Genomic DNA, 19,740 nt, shown 5'->3' with positions numbered 1-19,740 from the left:
ATTGTATGGCCAATAGACAAGACTTGATTTAACTCCTGATGCTCCTGCTTCAGGCTTCCCAGTACAGGATTGTAGATACCAGTCATCATGACGGACTAGTCATTGTATATCAAACTAATTTCCATTAATGTCAAAGTCTTGTAGTTACATTTCCAAGATTTTTCTGTGTGTGCATATACATGACAGGTAAGCAGTACACATTACTATCTAGGTGGAGTCATGGCTCCTTCTGGCTTTGTGTATGGTTGTTTTAAAACTAAACTACTTAGCTTTGTCTCTTCAATCCCAATTCCTTTTTATGCATTTTGATATTTGGTTTTTTAAAAAAGAAATTGATGCTTCCTTTTTCTACTTTTAGTGATTTAGTAGTGATTCGTGCAGCACCCCTTTTTTGCAGTCCATATCTTTTATGCTAATGAGTTAGTCTTCCTAGGAGTCCCTCTGCTATCTTCTGCATCAACTGGAACCACCCAGCAGATGTGCTCAACCGTGCCTGACTACCTGCTTCCTGGCAGACTCCCCCCTCCCCCCCATAGTTTATGTCCTCTCTTTTACTCACTTCCACTTAGAAATCATTTTCCCTGAACTGCAGGCAAGAGCCACATCTGGTCTCCCGGAGTCTCTTGGTCTGGCATTTCATGGTTTTCATTGTTTAGAAGTTCTCTGAACTTTAGCTCACATTGATGTCTTTGTCTTGGTACCCAACCCTACCCCAGCCCCTATCTCCATCCCCCATAGCCCTGGCTCTGTCTTTCACACTGTGTCATAGACAAGGATGCAAGCAAGGCTGTCAGGAGGAAAATTCTGCTCCTCATGGAATCCCTATACCACCGAGGAAGTGGGCACCATATATCAGACTTCACACAGCACAGGCTTCCCTCTTTCCCGTAAGACTAGACTCTGGACTGCTCGAGAAGGAGACACTGGCTGACTCTGGACTGCTCTGAGAAGGAGACACTGGCTGATTCATTGTTGTTTTCTCTGCCTGAACAGTTCATAGTAAATGCCAATAAATATTTGCCTAACAAATGTAAACTGTGACTGGCTCATCCCTCTGCAGCTCTCTGCGCACATATTCTGAATAACTGTCTCTTCCTCCAGGACAACTACTTCGGCTTGTCTGAGAGTCTGCAGTAGAAAACTTGAGCAGATTCACAACATGTTTTTGACTCTTTTATTTTTGGGAGAGGGAAGGCCAGCTCAAAGCCCTTGCTTTAACTCAGTGAAGTTGGATTGCTGCTACAACTCTAAAGTCCAGGTGTTCTTTATTACAGGATAGGGGAATATTTGTTTTATATTTCTCTAGATGCAAGATACTACTCAACACATGTCTCTTGAAGACAAGGGAACATTAGACTAGAAGATGGTATTTATGGAAAATCTACAGGAAAAAATTAAATATTTTGGTATACTAATTAATATTTATCTTGTTTCTATTGTCCAATTTGGGGATTTCTGTCATGAGACTCCAGTATTACCTTGGAATGGCATTTAAGACACTACTTTAGTGAAGAAGAATTATAATTAAATATACTACTTACCAGGAATAACTTATTTTAGTTTATGAAAAGGTACAAAAATATTTTGACTGATGTGTGTTTTATGGAATAGGTTCTTAGCCCTGATCCAAGTATTGGAGACAATAACTATTTTCCATCTTTTTTTTCTTGTTAGGCTGTGAAGTTGAAATTCTTGGTGTCAGACCAACTTACTGCCTAGAATATAAAACTGTCCCAACAGATATCAACTTTGCGAATGCAGTTAGCGATGCTCTCGACTCATTAAAGTAAGTGTCCCAAATTTCTAGCCAAAACATTATTCCTTGTGTTTTAAGAAATTGTGTGTGTATGTGTGTGTGTGTGTGTGTGTGTGTGTGTGTGTGTGTGTGTGTGTGTGTGTGTGTGTAAACAGCAGATGTACGTATCTGCAGAAGACAGAAGAGAGAGTTAGGTCCTATGTAGCCACAGACTGCAGTTGTAGGCAGTTGTGAGTCACCTGACATAGGTTCTGTGAAGCAAACTCTATAAAGAGCAGCAGCAAAGACTCTTGTTTTTTTTTTGTTTTTTTTTTTCAAGACCATGTTTCTCTGTGTAGTCCTGGCTGTCCTGAAACTTGCTCTGTAGACCAGCCTAGCCTCGAACTCAGATATCCACCTGCCTCTGCCTCCAGAGTCCTGGGATTAAAGGCAGGTGCACCTTTAAGTGCCACCATCTCCCAGCAAGCATCCTTACCCACTGAGGCATCTCTCCCTTCCCTCTTCCTTGTTTCTTGGATGAATAGGAAATCCTCAAGAGGTCTAAGAGAGCTGGGCCTAGGTGAAATGTCTCAGAGAGTTTTATGTAGTGATTGATATGTGGGGTACTAATGGTTTGTAACTGCAAACAGCGACACTGTTTGGAAATGGTGAACAGAAGACAGAAACTCTCCAGGGTTTGCAGGTCTCCTTTTCCTGTTGTTAGACAGTGGAGGAACTATGTGAGCATCAGCATCTCCATACTAATGATTTGCTGAGCACTCATATTTCAAAGCTTTCAATGAGTATTTGCCTGAAGGACAGATCTGTGACCAGATGAGTGTGGAGAAATTACCTTTCAACACTCTTGTTTGAAATGTGCAAAGCACATTAGTGCACTAGAACAAGGAACTTTTTTTTCTTTGCATGTGGACAACGATACAGAGTGTGGAACTTGCAAAGTTTACTTCCTCTCTTCTGAATAGTCCATGGGTCTCTCGGAGAACTGGTTACCCCATCAAACACAAAGCATCAAGTCAACTAGAAGCAGTCGGGTTGCCAAGGTGGGGGTCCAGTTGGGAGCTTGCTTTAGCAACCAACAAGGAGGTATCTGAGCTTGTTGGGAGCTCCCATTACTAGAGCTGGATTTGAGGTTGTCTTGGTTGTTGAATGAGGTCCCTAGGTGGAGTCAAAGCAGAAGACACAGATAGAATCAGAGTATACAAATAGGGACAAGGCCTTCATCCTTCCAAAAGAAACAGCATGGTTTCCAGTGAGGCACAGGTTATATCCATCCTTCCTAAACCCAGTGCACAAATCACTGGCACCCACAGCAGCGACTGGCTATGGTTAAGACTGTCTTTCACACCGGTGACCAACTATGTATGGGACTCTAAGATAGCCTCAGGCACAGAGATGAGCAATTGGGTGAGATTACCTCCAAGTAACCCAAGAATCTGCTCAGCAGTTGGGCTGTCCTCAATAGTCTCAGGTTGCCTCGGTACAGAGACGACTGATACGTTCACTTCCTTTTCTGCTCCAACCTTGATAGTGGTTACTTCTCATCCAGGGTTATCAAAGGGGAAAGCAGGACCCCATTCCATGCTCACTTTGAGACCATGCTACCTGCGTGAAACCTATTAAGAGGGATTGCCAAATGGTCTAGCACAATTGACAGGGCTTCAGAATATTAAAAATTAAGAAAAAAATGAACCTGTTCATGCCATTCGTTTCTGGTGGCATTTAGAAGGGGCAGAGTCTGGGGCAAGTTAAACTTTTGAGCAAATGTTCTTCTCAAGCTTCATCTACTGTGTGTGTTATATGATGCTGGCTGCTAACTCTTTCTCTCTCCCCCTCCCCCTCCCCCTCCCCCTCCCCCTCCCCCTCCCCCTCCCCCTCCCCCTCCCCCTCCCCCTCTCCCTCTCCCACAAGAGCTAGGAAGCTATGTGCTTACAGAGCTAGTATATTGTGTTGCTGTCTGGTTAATGCAAAGCAGGCTTGCACAGACACATGGCCGATGAACAGGGCTGGGACTTCAGAATTGCTCTGTGTCTTCTCAGTGCTACTTCCAACATCACCCCCATGTTATCCATCACTATACCCTACTGCCAAGACTAATACAAGCATTTGGATTATAATTGTCACGCAAGCACCTCCGAGTGTCCCAACAGCATGCTTATCAGTGTGTTTATACATGTCTCACATTTATTGTGTGTTTGAGATTGAATGGCCTCTCTGTCTGTATCCAACTCAGTGATCACAAGTAAAATAGCAAAGAGGATCATGTGAACTCTAGACAATTTAATCAGACATTCTTATTTTTATTAGCTCACTTCCACCAGAATGCTGGAGGAAATAAAAATAAAGATCTATTTCCCTTAGAGAAAATATGTAGGGGTTTTTTCCTTCTGTTTTTCTTTGTCAAGAAACACCACAATATTATAGGACTCCAGGAAGATGCGTCTTTATCTCTGAAATGGGGAAACAGGGAAGATTTTCTGATTGTTGCTATCATATTGGTGGTAGTGGGGTGTGTGTGTGTGTGTGTGTGTGTGTGTGTGTGTGTGTGTTGTGTGTATATGTGTGTAAAGGGCTTGGGTTCCTCTAGAAAGAAAAGGCTACAAACTCCATGGAGTTGGCCTCAGGATAGGTTTTCATGTGATGTGGTCTGGTGTGCTACTTTCCCAACTCAAGACCATTCATAGGATAGGGATGCTAGTAGGCTTATGACCTTGAACTCCACTAGCTGTTACTCACATAGTCTGCAACCCAGATGAAGTCTCTGGATTTTGACACTGTAGACCTGGGTAGGATTATGCAAGACTATTGTCATTGTCTTCATACTGGACAAGTTAACAGGGCAGCTTGAAAACAACCTCTTCACATGCACGTAGAGAGATCATTTCTTACATAATCCAGGTTCTTTCTCTTTATGGAATGACAAAGAAGAATGGAGATGCTGACCCCTGTTCATTATCTCTAAGCTAAGGAGTATTGGAATGAGAATGGGAAGGCCTGATGCCACTGTCTGAGGAAGGCAGGGGGGTAACATCTGTCAGGAAAATCAAAGAAACAAACAAACAAACAAACACAAACAAACAAACAAACAAACAGGTCCTTTCTTCAACCTTCTTTTGCTTCCTTCTTACAAAGCAGACTAGAGATTACTGCTGTGAGTCAATGCTTTTACTCACACAAAAATCAAATCTGTTGTCTTCAGGAATGAAGTGGTTGACAGTCTTAGCCAGATTAGAACAATCTAGATCAATCACACTCACTCTGCATGTAAGAGCTTGCGCATGAATTTGTGCATATGGTGCAAAGGAATTGAATTCTTGTGGTAGGTGTGTTTAGGCAACACTGTGGAGTGATTTAACTTCCCATCAGATAGCCCTGCCTGGTGCAGCAAGTTCAGACACTAGAGTTCTTTTGGTTCAGGTCTATCTCAGATTCCAACTTACAATTTGAAGAACATTTGGAAATTTCCACACATAAGTGTTCACACACACACACACACACACACACACACACACACACTCACTCACACTGCTCTGAATCTGTATTGTTCACAAAGTTAAGCATCTTCCAGAGAGAATGGGACATGGGATAGATATGACAGAACTTAAGAGAGATCATTTAGACTGGGGACCTTTCAGCAGCAGTCCAGGCAAATCAAGAAGCTTCGCATGTCTGGGCAAGAAGAGATAAGACAGTGTGTGTATGTGTGTGTGTGTGTGTGTGTGTGTGTGTGTGTGTGTGAGTGTGTTTTATCTGGGCATTGCCATCTACTGCCACCCATATCCTTGTAAGATGCTTCTTTTGAATTTAGATGATTTTTTTCTATTGCATAGAGGAAAGACAGAGATGCAAGTTGACATTTTTAATATCAACAGCACTGAGACAAAAGGCTTTATTCACATTAACCTAGTTTCCTCTTTATCTACTATGTTACGTAGGTGTTCTCCCCACCTCTCCTGGTTTGATTTTCTGTTGCTGTCCTAAACCCTATGAACAAAAGCAGCTTGAGGATGAAAAAGTTTGTTTTAGTGTACAGTTATAATCAGGCCATCATCAAGAGAAGTCTAGGCAGGAACTCAAGCATCATCCTGGAGGAAGGAACTGAAGCAGAGACCATAGGAACATGGCTTACTGGTTTGTTTTCTTAAATTGATTGGCTACCTTTTTTGTATACCCCAGGCCAACATGCCAGGTATGGTGGCGCCCATAGTGGGCCTTTCTACATCAATCAACACTCCAGACTGATGGCTCACAGACATGCCTATAGACCAAGCTGATCTCTTCAACTCAGCTTTACTCTATACAGATATGTCTATGTCTGTATCAAGTTGACAAAATTTAATTATGACAGCATCTCACAAAAGCATCTCTGAGTCTTGAAGGTTAACTTCCTTCTCTTGACTTCACAAGCTCTTGGGGTAAAGTGGGTACCCAGGCTCTTCTAGAAGAGGCTTAGGTGGGTGAGGCTACCAGGGCCTTCCCTATGTGTGAAGTGACTGGAAAATGTGGCTTCTTAATCCAACAACCCAGTCCATACTCATATCTTCAAGATGCCTTGAAAGAAGAACCAGACAGATAGAAGAGGCTGAGAATCATCCTCTCTGGGACCATCCTGGGACTGGGCTCTTGAAGGTTAGAGAAGGGTGATGCTTTGAATGAGAATGCCCTCATAGGCTCATGCATTTGAACGTTTGGTCCCCAGTTGGGTGAACTGTTTTGGAGAAGGATTAGGAGGTGTGTCCTTGTTAGTCGAGGTCTGTGACTGTGAGTGGACTTTGAGGTTTAAAAGTCTGTGCCACCTACATCTCTCTGTCTCTCTGTCTGTCTGTCTCTGCCTCTCTCTGCCCCCCCCCTCTCTGTCTGCTACCTATGGGTAAGACATAAGCTCTCAGCTACTGCTCAAGTGCCATGCCTGCCTGCCTGTCTGCTGCCACGCTTCCTTCCATGATGGTCATAAACTAACCCACTGAAACTGTAAGCACTCCCCAGCCCGGATAACTACTCTCTGTGATAAGTTGACTTGGTCATGGCATCTCTTCACAGCAATTGAACAGTAACTAAGACAAAGGGGGATTCAGCTTTTTGTCTCTAGCAGCAGCCTGCCCCACTGATGCTTTCTGAACCCTGTCATCACACATAAAGACTCAGCAGGCAGGGCCCCTGAGCACAATACCACCCCTTCCACGCCCACCCCTACCCCTACCCCCATTCCCGCTTCCAAAACACAAGGCAGTTCATGATCCATTATCACTTGATTTATTGTTGTCTTGGAAATTCTGTTTGCAGGAGGCTCATGGTCTAGTGAGTTAAAAAAAAAAGTACCTGGTGCTAAAGACCAACTAAGGAATAGTTTGTAGAGTAGGAGAAGAGGGATCAGGAGGTAACCAGGAAGCCCTGGCTGCATGGAGGAAGCAGTTACTGCTTCCAACATGGTGCCAAGCAGATTGTACATGTAACCTGTTTAACGGGGCTCTGGAACCCAAGCCTGGTAGTACAAGACCATAATCCCAACTATGCTGAGACAGAAGGTTCAAAGTTCTGTCTGAGCCACAGGGAGAGCTCAAGGCCAGTTTTTAAGTACCTTAGTAAGTAAGGAGTCTTAATGATAAAGGACCTGCCATTCATCATGGATGGGGCCCAAGGTTAATGCTCACAGTGGGAAATTACAATAGCATACTGACAAATAACATAGAAAACCAAAGAAAGCAAGCTCTGGGCAGCAGCAGTGGGGGGACACCAGCTAAGAACTTTGGTTGATCTCTCAACTATTGTATACAGCTCCAGAGGAGTTCCTTTGGCCACCTCAACTCTCAGAACTCCAGCCACTGTTGAAGATAATAAAGGAACGGATGGATGGCAAGATAATTCCTCCCACCTGGCAAAAGAAGCCAGTTCAAGTATCTTGGCTAGGTTCCCCTTCTCTATGAACAGGCTAAGAAGAGCGGAGAAGCTCGCTCCTGTTCAGTAGGGATGAAACTCTCCTACCTGCTAAACCTACACACTCAGGCAAAGTGATAAAGCCAACCGGAAGAAGGCATTTCATCTCCCTCCCTCCCTCCCTCCCTCCCTCCCTCCCTCCCTCCCTCCCTCCCTCCCTCCCTCCCTCCCTCCCTCCGTCCCTCCCTTCCTCCCTCCCTTCTTTCCTGTGTCCTTCTTTTTTGCTCTGTGTCCAACACTATACCAGCAGCTCATTTAGCACCCAAATGGCAGTATATTAGTTGCTTTTCGGTTGTGCAATAAAACACCATGACCAAGACAACTTATAGAACAAAGAATTTATTTGGCTTGGGGTTTTATACAATTAGAGTCCATAATGGCAGGCACTGCATGGCAGCAGGGAGCACACGTGGTGGCTGGAGTAGAGACCTGCAAGCTGAGAGTGCATATGGCAACCGCTATCACAGAGCAGAGAGGATGAAATGAAAACAGGAGAGGATTTTACTCTTAAAATCCATAGCTGCTGATACACTTTCTCCAGCAAGGCCATACCACATAGACCTCCCTAAACATCACCATCAGCCGGGGGAGGGGGTGTCATGTTTTCAAATACATGAGACTACTGGACACATTTACCATTCAAGTCACTGTAGGTCAGTTTTGCAAACAGAGAAACAGGGGTATAGGGATAATTTCCCCATTCATCAGAGATTTCCTTAGTGAGAAGGGAAGCCAGAATCTGAAACCACGTTTGTGCCCAAGGTAATTTTCACAAACTACCATGTACTCATTCTGTTTTTGAGACTTGTCTTAGTTAGGGTCTTACTGCTGTGAACGGACAACGTGACCAAAGCAACTCTTAAAAAGAACATTTAACTGGGGCTGGCTTATGCTTCAGAGGTTCAGTGCATTATCATCAAGGTGGGAGCATGGCAGCATCCAGGCAGGCATGGTGCAGGAGGAGCTGAGAGCTCTACATCTTCATCTGAAAGCTGCTAGTTGTATTTGACTTCCAGGCAGCTAAGATGAGAGACTTATAGCCCACACCCACAGTGACACACCTACTCCAACAGGGCCTAACCTTCTAATCCTGCCACACTTCCTAATCCCTGGGCCATGCATATACAAACCATCACAAGACTTATGCCAAGATTCAAATCAACTTACTACTGATGGGGTGAGAATATCAAGGCATCTTGGAGGATATGAGAAAGCATAACTGACCACAAAGGATGCTGAGGAATGAAGAGATACAGATATTGTCATATGTAGAAATATCAATAACATTGAGAATAATAAAATCATAATTTCAGGTTTCTAGCCCCCCACCAAAATTTTTTTAAATATTATCTTAAAGGTTTCCTGCTAGCTACCAGCTAGGTTTGCAGAAATCTGAATGAAAACGGTGAATGAAGTCTTGTGACTTTTAAACTAGTGTATTGGACAGTGCCCCAACATGATACTGAAAGGACACACTGTCATTTCAGGGTCCTTCTTTTAAAATGATAAATCATCTTTCTTAACAGTCAAGAACTAACCATACCTTTACAACACTTGCATTTCCCTCTGCCCAATTCTTCTCTCCTCCCTACGTACTTCAGTAAGAAAAATGGATACGACATTGTGAACTTTTTATACTGCAAAGCAATCTAGACAGAATTATAAGGTGATAGGAGACTTGGGTGTCCCTGAAACGCTGGGGTTGGAGGCCCCCTGTAGCTTTCTGAGAACTAGGTTTGATAGCCACATGTCCTTCTGGCATGGTTCCTGAACCTCAAAGCTGTAAATGGCCAATAGCAGACACAGAATCTGCCTCACCCAACCCTATTACAAATGAGCTGACCTGTGATAGAGACCAGACCCACATCGGAAACAGCTGGCTACCAAAAATTTATCTGCTAAACTCCAAGCAGGCAAGAGCTGTCAGCCCTGGGAGACTTCAGTCCCTAATGAATCAATGAAATCTTAACCCTGAAAGCTCTCACGTGTGTACTTCCCGTAACACAAGCATCCCAAATCAAGTGTTCCTGGCATCTGAGGTTGACAGCTTCCTGAAACAGTGCCATCAGGTAAATTGTGACACTTTCCAGCTTTCTAACCACATAGAGATTTTCCAATGTGATAAACAGCCTTAGAGAAACCAGCCCGTTCTAAAGTGCCCTACAAATATACCGCAATACAATGGGTATTAAAATGAAGAGACCTGGGTGTATTTTATTAAACTTCAATGCCACAGTAAGTCTCATTTTAGTGAGTCACCAATGTATTAAGTGGGATTTTCCAACACATGTAGGGCCCATGCTGGAAGTGTGGACTCCTAAAGAGATGATATAGTGAGTGAACCAGCACATCTGGAATGCCTAAGGTGCACATCTGGAGTGCCTAAGATGCCAGTAGATAAAGCAGATAAATGTGGAGGCTTATCTGCAGGACAGATTTTATGGACGGTTTCATTGTGTTCAGATGTAATGATGGAGGAAGAGCCCAGAGCCCAGAGCCCTACCAGTCATGGACCATGAGCTAATTTCAGCATATGGATGAAATCATATTACCTATTACCAACTTCTCCCCACCACCTCCACACTTGTGGGGCCCTAGAGGGACCTTTCGTACCTGACCATGTACAGACGCAGAGGCAGTCTGAATTAGTCATTCTCACATTAGGGTGTACAAATAATAGCATTTGTGAGAAAAATCTAAATATTAACATAACCCAATCCGTACTATGGTGACGGGGCCTGTTAATGAGGGGGTCAGTTTGTTTTGTTCTAAAAAGAGAAAAGAACATTTGACTAACAATTTCACTTCTCTAAAAACTAGAGTTTTCTCAGGGCTGTAAATGATGTACACCCCAGCATGCTCAGAAGAACATGAGGGTATCAATAATCGGTACGTGGCTATAAAGAAGAGGATACCAGGCAGAGACTGCTCTGAAGTCTCTTCCCTAGTTGGGGAGATGGAGTAGATGCAGATAGCCGTTCAAAGGCCCAGTTTACATTTGTAAGTTTCAGCTCTGTCTCAGAGATCTGCCAGGGAGTGAGAATCTCCCAGAACTCTCTGAATTCTGCTTCTTCGTGCACAAATCTATAAATGCTCTTCTGTGAGGACACTCATCCCTAAAGCTCCAGGCCTGGAAACGGTTACATACAGATACACAGAGTATCTAGGTGACAATGAGGGTGTCTCTGAGTGCCCTTTCCTGCAGACAGCTCTGGGAGTTAGTGTAAGTCATACAACAGAGCAATGACTTCCAAAGGTCACTTGGGCTGTTTGGGATGGATCCCCTTTGTCATGGGCTATTGACTTGACCCTTAGCAATAACAGTGGTCATGTTCTAGGGACCTGGGCTTAAATCCTGGCTTCATCTTATGATACTGGAGAATGTTTAAAACTCTCTTGAATTCCAGAGCTTGTCCAGCATGCACGTAGCCCCAAGCTTGATACCCCAAAACCATATAAACTGAGATACACAGCTGAAATCCCAGGACCTGGGAAAACTAGAGGCAGGAGGATCAAAAGTTTAAGGTTGTCTTTGTCTATATGATTCAAAGCCAGCCTGGAATACATGAATATTGATGACGGTAGTGGTGGTGGTGGTGGTGGTGGTAGAGGTGGTGGTGCAGCAATACAGTGCACACCATAGTCAATAGCCCATTTAGTGAGCACTTGCTTTTATGCACTTAGCTGACTGCTGTTCACTCTTACCGTGTGCAAAATGTTAAGCTTGGGTTGCAATACCATGGAGAATGAATTACCATTCCTGATGTGAAAGCATCTCACAATCTAGAGAGAGAAGAGTACACCTAAAAAAAGCCTAGAAGTGAGCTTATAGTCTTGGGAGCACATGGCAGGGGCATCTGACCTGACCTCAAGACACCAGAGGGGGCTTCCTGGGGGAGGCAGCAGCTGCCACACGTCTGAACAAGGAACGGATACTGTATGACTCAGTCCAAGGAAACCAAGCCCTCGGAGCCAGATGAGGATGTTTCTGTCCTGGAGAATAGCAAGACCCAAGGCCCTTGCTCGGGCTGGTAAGACCATATCAAAGGAAAAGAGGATGTGGTATGTATGTGTCTATGCATCCAGCTGTCGGTATTTGTGTGTTGTACACAGATGTGCTTAAACTCAAGTTTTTTTTTTCAAGAGAAATAAGGCAGTTTGACAAGAATTCTACCTCTTTTTAAAAATTTTTTTACACTCCAGATTTTATTCCTCCCCCTGTCCACCCCCGCCCCCAACTGGTTCACATTCCATACTTCCTCCCCACCCTCCACCCCACCTGATCTCTAAACTCCCTGGGCCCTCCAGTCTCTTGAAGGTTAGTTCCACCATCTCTGAGTGAACACAGACCTGAAAGTCCTCTACCGTATGTGTGTTGGAGGCCTTATATCAGTTGGCGTATGCTGCCTGTTTGTTGGTCCAGTGTTTGAGAGATCTCAGGGGTCCAGATTAATTGAGACTGCTGGTCCTCCTACAGGATCACCCTCCTCCTCAGCTTCTTTCCACCATCCCTAATTCAACAACAGAGGTCAGTTGCTTCTGTCCATTGGTTGGGTGCAAATATCTGCATCTGACTTTCAGCTGCTTGTTGGGTCTTCCAGCGTGTGGTTATGCTAGGTTCCTTTTTGTGAGCACTCCATAGCCTCAATGATAGTATCAGGTCTTGAGGCCTCCCCTTGAGCTGGATCCTACTTTGGGTCTGTCGCTGGACCTTCTTTTCCTCAGGCTTCTCTCTGTTTCCATCCCTGTAATTCTTTCAGACAGGAACAATTATGGGTCAGGGTTTTGACTGTGCGATGGCAACCCCCTCCCTCATTTGATGCCCTGTCTTCCTGTTGGAGGTGGGCTCTACAAGTTCCTACTCCCTGCCTCTTATAGAGGTCCAAGCAGAGAAAACCATCTTTCCTTTCTTTGCCATTGGCTCATGGATGCTATCATAATGATCATTATGACCATCTCCATCACTCGGATCTATTTTGGATGCTTGACTGGAGGATAGGCAAAGCCTATCCTTGGGAAGAGGAGGTCACAGGGGAAAGTGTTGTGTGAAGGAAGGAGGGGACATCCGCAGGAATTCTCTTCCTTCTCTCTATAAGTGAACCACCACCCCGCATTATATTGCTAGCTCTGGTCATTCTTAGGCCAGCATTGAAGGCTAAACAGTTTGGATTTTCACCATCAATAACTGGCCCTGAGGGAGTCTTGGAATTCCTTAAAAGTACAGTTACTTTTAGGATTTACTCTGTGTCTACATGGGAGGGAGCCTGTCACAGGTCCCCATAGAGCACATAGCTGGGGTGTGTTTGCTGATATCATAGCCTAAAGGTTAATCTATGTGTAGCTAACCAAGTTGCTGTGGTGACACTCTTTTCATTCTTGCCTGTCAGATCCACAGTCTAGCATTTGGTTAAGATGCCCTTAAAGTCCCTCAAAAACTTTTCAATAGTTATTTAAAATGTTGTATCTGGTTTCCTGACTTCTCAGTTCCAACAGAATAAGAGGAGGGCATTACAAGAATCATGCCCTGGATCTTTTTACATCTTTCAACTTTTATAGACATGAAAGCCAATATCATTGGCCAGAAGAGGGGGTGGCCAACAGATACACCCTCCAAATCATGTCACCAAGCTGCTCAGGACTAGAAACCTTGAGTTCAGTATCTGCCCACTTAATTTCCATGGAAATGTGGGTTTTGACAGGTCCAGTGGTCAGATTTGGGGGCTCTCACACCTTCACAGAGGGTGAGTAGGTCCTGAGGAAGCAAGTTGTCAGAGGTCTCCCTCAATGGTGGCTCTCTCATTCCCTTCTCTCCAGGAGTGGCCGAGCAGATCTAGCAGCCATATACCACGAGCGCATCGACGTAGAAGGTCACCACTACGGCCCCTCATCACCTCAGAGAAAAGATGCCCTCAGAGCTGTGGACACTGTCCTGAAGTATATGATCCAGTGGATTCAGGTGACCCAAAGCAAGGACAACTGACCTGGTGTCTTCTCTTGTCTTCTCCTTCATGACTGCCATCCCCCCCCCACACACACACCCCACTCTTCCTTCAATGATTTCTTTACTAAGCCAATGTGAGACCCTTCTTTCCTCCATGAGCACTTTTCACATAGGCACCAACTGACTTCTTGGTTCACGCTTGACCAGTGGGATTTAACTGATCTAGATGTGTATTGCTGGACTAGAGAACTGCCAGCTTCTTAGGAATAGACTTAGCTGAGCCTGAATAAAGGGGCCAAATATTGGTTCCAATTTTAACAGTCTCCCTTCTTTAATCTAGTTGAAAAAAACTTCTCCTGGAGAATCTTTGTGTGAAATTTTACCACTGTGAGTAACTGCCTATACCCACCCCACAGGATCGAGGCCTGCAGCAGGACCTAAACGTCATCCTCTTCTCAGACCATGGGATGACTGACATCTTCTGGATGGATCAAGTGATTGAGCTGAGCAACTACATCAGCCTGGACGACCTGCAGCAAGTGAAAGACCGAGGGCCGGTTGTGAGCCTGTGGCCAGTTCCTGGAAAACACTCTGAGGCAAGACAGCATGGTGGATGGGAGGTGACATGGGCCCATTGGCCCCCCAGTTTGTGCTTTGATTCCTTCCTAAGGTTTTCATCATCAACCACGGGAAAGGGTTAGAAGAGTGGACTTTGGAGTCAGGTGACTGAGCTTGCTACTCACTTAGCAAGTGACCTCTATAGAGTCATTCATTTTCTGTTTTACTCCATAACGGCATACCTGCACTGAAATTCATAACTTAATTAGACTCTTTAGAATGATGCTACCACTCCGATCTGCCTCCGATTCCTTTTCCCCAGGAGGCTGGAGACACAAAGATGGCTAAAGATGACTAGAGATGCAAGGGGTCAGTTCCTGACTTTGCAGCTGCTCCTCTTAGGTTCTGATCCCAGCTTGGTCATCAGCTGTGTACAAGGCTATGACAAGTCTGTCCCCTCTGCCTTATGCACGTGGACATAGCAGTGAGGCTGAGCTGTTCTAAAATCCACAGGAGTACACAGATGCAGGCTGAGATCACAGCAAAGACTACATATGTGCCACTCATGATGATTACCATCAAATGAGAACAATCCTGATAGGGTGTGGTTAAGTTCCCAGAGTGTGCAGACAAGGAACGAAACTCCCTTTCAGAAACTCAGAACCCTGTGTTCACACTCCCAAAACACAATACTCAGGGCTGACAGTGGGTGGCAAGAATAAGGAGGGACAGGTGACACCCTTGGGTGACAACTTAGTGTTCACATTGCTTCATCACCTCCCAGTGCATGGGTGCTGCTTCTGTCCACTCCCTAGGGTGATGATATGGGCCAGGAAACATCTATCTTTCAAGGGGACAATGCCAGCCACAGGGGATCCAGGAGGAGCCTGGGGACTGTTTCCTTCCTTCCTCCTCATGTCACCAGAACAGTTGCCTATGAACAGTTGTCATGGTGGAAGCCAGGGGCTGGAGTCTGTCCTACAGGCAGTCTCACCACCACCTTGCTTGCCCTCATTTGAGGCCTGTTGTTAACAATCCTATTGCTCTTAGCCTTTACCCATTCACTAGGGAAATGTTGTTTTGTTTTGTTTTGGTTTTTTCTCTTTGAGCTCCATAGCCAGGCAATGACGTTTACGTAGTATCCCACCAACTCCCTAAATATGTAAATGGAAAGAATATGTTACATGCTGGCAGGTTCTTGGGAAACAGCTCTGTCTTCCTGGCAAGGAAGATCATCTTTGCCCCAAACTTGGCACTTAGGAACGTGACACCTCCAGAATGCTTGGGTATCAACACTCCCGAGCTGGGGAGCGCGTCCTCCAGCAGGATGTACACGCTGAGCAGCACCAGCAGTCACTAGCGGTTAGTAATGGTTCGAAAGAGGGAGCTGTATGTGGTGACAGTTGTGTCATGTGATGGACACAACAATCGGCAAGACCTGTTGTATGTCAGCAGATTTTTATCACTTATCCAAAAATAGTTCTGCATTCTCCATACATCGTTTTAATCAAATACAGAAAATTAATTCATGGAGCTATCAATAACTTTAAACTCAGCAGCCTGCAGACTATTTTAAAGATGTGAGTGAATAAAACATCTAATAAAATTAGAAATGAAGATTAAAACACAATTTTATGTTCATTTCTATTATGGAATATATGTCTGATTTGGCTAAAGGCCAACAAACGAATATCAGCAGGCAGACTTTAATTTTAGCCACAATATTTAAGTGTCTGCTAAGTACTGAAAGTGTACATAGACTTTTTAACTTCACAGTGAAATTAGCAGTGTGGTTAGTAGTGCTTTTAAGATTCATGTAAGGGTAGGAGATAATCCCGAAGTCAAGTTAAGGAACCCATATCTTTTCTGATTTGGGTGCTAGTTGATGTCAGTCAGGCCACTTTCAAAGTTGCCACTTAATTTTAGTGCATGGAATCTTGACAAATAACTTTTATAATGTGTTCACTAGTCACAGACTGTGTATCAAACAGTTATTAGAAAGTTTGCAAGCGGTAGAGGTTAGCGCTGATACGGGCACCCCATATTTGATAGGATAGCGCCAATACGGGCATATTTGATAGAAGCAAAATATTGGTATAATCTATGGTCTCCCAGAATTTCTCATGGGCTTTCTAGCCCCCTCAGAAAAGCCACTAAAAAACTAACCATTTCTCGTAGGGTTGTGAAATTACTTGAGTTTTATACGATAAGTTCTTACTTAACATTATTTTTTCTCAGATTGAGATCCTTGCTAGTCTTCTATGCATCTTTGCTGATCCGATGTTTGCATCTGTCTTTACTGTGTTCTAGAGCCTTGCCCCAGAACTACACTACTACTTCTTTACCCCTCTCATTGTCACCTCTTTGCTGTGTCTCTTCTGCTGTCTGTCTGGGCTATTCTGTACATAGGTCTACAGGTGCACACACATGAGAGATTTCCATTGCATTTCCTAGGGCTCCATCTCTTATGTCAGAGGGCATATGGATCTTTAATCTTCCTGGATAAAGCTAGTTTGCTTTGTGAGCTACACAAAGGTCTCTCATAGCCAGGTTTGATGGCACACACCTTTAATACTAACACTAGGGAGGCAGACACACACGCTAATCTCTGTGAGTTCAAGACCAGCCTGATCTACATAGTGAGTACTAGGCCAGCCAGGGATACATAGTAAGACCCTATCTCATTTAACTGTAGCTCATAGATAAGTATATATTAAAAATACACATATAATGCATATATATGAGAAAATGTATGTCTAGATAGATAGATAGATAGATAGATAGATAGATAGATAGATAGATAGATACTTCTCTTATCTCACAGATCTAACATGTACTTTCTTGGTTTTCTTTGTAGATATATCAGAAACTCCGCACAGTGGAACATATGACCGTGTATGAGAAAGAATCAATACCCAACAGGTTCTATTACAAGAAAGGAAAATTTGTCTCTCCTTTGACCCTGGTGGCTGATGAAGGGTGGTTCATAGCAGAGGTAATTATAAAATACAAAACATTCCACTCACTATTCAAACTCTATCCACAGCCCACAGCTAGGCAACAACCATTGAGATCTTTTCTCTTGGGTGCGCTTTGCTTCGTTGTTTAGAAAAATCCAAAGGCTGGAAGAGATATCTAGGTAAATACAAGCTTTAGACACAAACTCAAAGCTGAGATTTAGACTTCATGGCTGCTGATATTGTACAATTAAGCTAAGCAGTCTCTTGAATTCACGTATGATACTTATGAATATCCTACCTTCCGGGGGAATCTATGATTGAACTGAGGGTATAGTCCATTCTGGAAGAGAACACTGCTTCAGACATGAGCTTGAAGGTGGGTTGTACTTAGATCGGACTGCAAGGTCAGAGGAGTAGTAAGCTGTTGAAGTCAATAATGCCAAGGACTCAAGACTAGTAAATAATGTACTAGAGAGAACTGGTTTCTCATGGCTGGAAACAGGCATTTGGGCAAGCAAGTGGATGGCCAACAAGCGTGAAACTAGAGGACTCTGGGGCATGAACCTCAGCTACTCAGCAGGACTGAGTCATTCCTGTGTGCTCACAGAGAGAATCATCTGGTTACCATGAACTGAAAACAAGGCAGATCTCCTTGAAACTACAAAAAAACAGAAGGTAGAGGCCATCCAGGTTTACACATGGTTAGCAGGGACTCTAAGACTGAAGCAGAGGGAGGAGGATGGAAGCTGCAGGCCAGCCTGCTAGAGAAGCTTTTAGTAGATATCTAGAGACAAAAGGATGCTAAGAGCCACCTTCTTACACCATTCCTTCCAGGAACTAAAGTGTGACTTTTTATCATTCTGTTCAGAGTTTACAAGGACTGGGTAAGAATATTGTAATCTATGACCTTGCCATATCCCATTAGCACTCTCTCACTTTCTCCCCTGTCTTTCCATCTCTGTCACACACAAAAGCAATACAAAATAATAATGCGAGTACAGTCAGTTTTTTATATGCCACTTATGGGTCTGTAATATACAAACACAAATGTTTTTCGTGGCCCTTTCTGGAGAGCACATGCAATCCCGTTAGAGGCTCACTGATGTCAGTGCATCGAGACCTCCTAAGTCACAGCAAAGAACTGACCTTTTGTTTGTAAAGTCTTTCATTTTATAAAATTCTGGTGAAGTTCTGAAGTTCTGTTAGTAAATAAATTTATGAGGATTAAGCCATAGAGGGCCACCACTCATGTTTTAGCATGACTGTGAGGATTTGTCATTTGCTTTCTTATGCTTAGTTCAAGTGCTGAGGGGTTGAGAAGTCGCAGCATGAGAGGAAGGGGGATGGATGGCCATGGGGTTATTTGGAATAATTTGGTGGAAATAGGCTTAGGTCGGGGGGGAGGGGTAGCAAAGCCATAGGTCAATGTGGAGAGGATAGACAACCAGTGAGATGCCATCTCAATGCCAGTGGGAAATATCCTGAGTCCCGGAAGTTGTTGCAGCCATCAATGGAAGTCTTCTGATGGGGAAAGGGGGATCTCTTCCATTTTAATAGAGGGTCTTCTCATAAAGAAATATGTAGCACATTCAGGAAAAAGATGTTTGTCTTGAAGCATGATGAAAACAGTTCTAGGAGACCTGAGGGCATGGGTTAAGATGAGTGGGGTCATAAGTCATGGGCTGTTTGCTTTTCTATAATTATCCTTGACTTTTTGAGAAATGTACTGCTAAGTTTCTCAGGATGGCCTGGAGTTTACTAAATATCTCGGCTGGACTCAAATTCACTGGCTTCATGCGTCAGTCTCCTGAGTATTTGGGTTAAGGCATGTGCCACCAAGTCTGAGTCACAGACCATTGGAACAATGGCTGCAGTAATGATTTGCCATCTCATTTAGCTGGGGATAATAAGCTCCATGGATCTTTAATCCAGAAACACAATGACATTAAGTCGCTGATCCAGCTCTACGTAATTGCTCTTTTCTTCTCAAAGTCACAAAATAGTTGCTGCAGTTCCAAGCTACACAACCACTCCCAACACCCAAAAGCAGGAAAGAATTGTTGTGACTTTTAGTAGCACATTATCCACTATTATGGGATAGGACTATACATTTTTAAGCTAGAGGTAGAAGCACGTATGGAGGACTTTTAAGATTATAGAATGCAGGTGGGGAGGACCTCTCCATAAGCAAAGGTATGTAATTATGATGATAGTCTTAAAAGACACCTACATACCAAGTAGTTCTTTTTTTTTCTTTTTTTTTTTTCTGGTTTTGTGAGACAGGGTTTCTCTGTATAGCCCCGGCTGTCCTGGAACTCACTTTTGTAGACCAGGCTGGCCTCAAACTCAGAAATCCGCCTGCCTCTGCCTCCCAAGTGCTGGGATCAAAGGCGTGTGCCACCCCTGCCCGGCTCCAAGTAGTTCTTGCAGTGAAGTTTCTTTAGCTACACATCTGCCTGTAGGCGTATAGTTTTCAAAACTTAAGAGTTCTCAAATGCCTTGACCCCTTTTCTAGCCCACCGTCCAAAGGTTGGAGGAGAAAAGATGTGTAATCAGACAATGGAGATGTGGGCCTGTTTAGAAGTGGTTATATG

General features: G+C 44.0%; 1 protein-coding gene across 1 annotated transcript in view; it reads left to right on the top strand.

Moving 5' to 3' along the window:
- The window catches only part of Enpp6 (ectonucleotide pyrophosphatase/phosphodiesterase 6), a 103,996-nt gene that overhangs the window by 65,163 nt on the left and 19,093 nt on the right, over positions 1-19,740 (top strand). Inside the window, exons 3-6 of the mRNA XM_021170656.3 lie at positions 1,675-1,786; positions 13,502-13,643; positions 14,045-14,224; positions 17,044-17,181. Of these exons, the coding sequence (XP_021026315.1) occupies positions 1,675-1,786; positions 13,502-13,643; positions 14,045-14,224; positions 17,044-17,181 (572 nt within the window). The remainder of the gene's footprint in view (positions 1-1,674; positions 1,787-13,501; positions 13,644-14,044; positions 14,225-17,043; positions 17,182-19,740) is intronic.

Source organism: Mus caroli, unplaced genomic scaffold (assembly GCF_978045245.1).
Source record: "Mus caroli unplaced genomic scaffold, Mus_caroli_1 scaffold_10, whole genome shotgun sequence".
NCBI lineage: Eukaryota > Metazoa > Chordata > Mammalia > Rodentia > Muridae > Mus > Mus caroli.
This window is presented reverse-complemented; position numbering and strand designations above follow the sequence as displayed.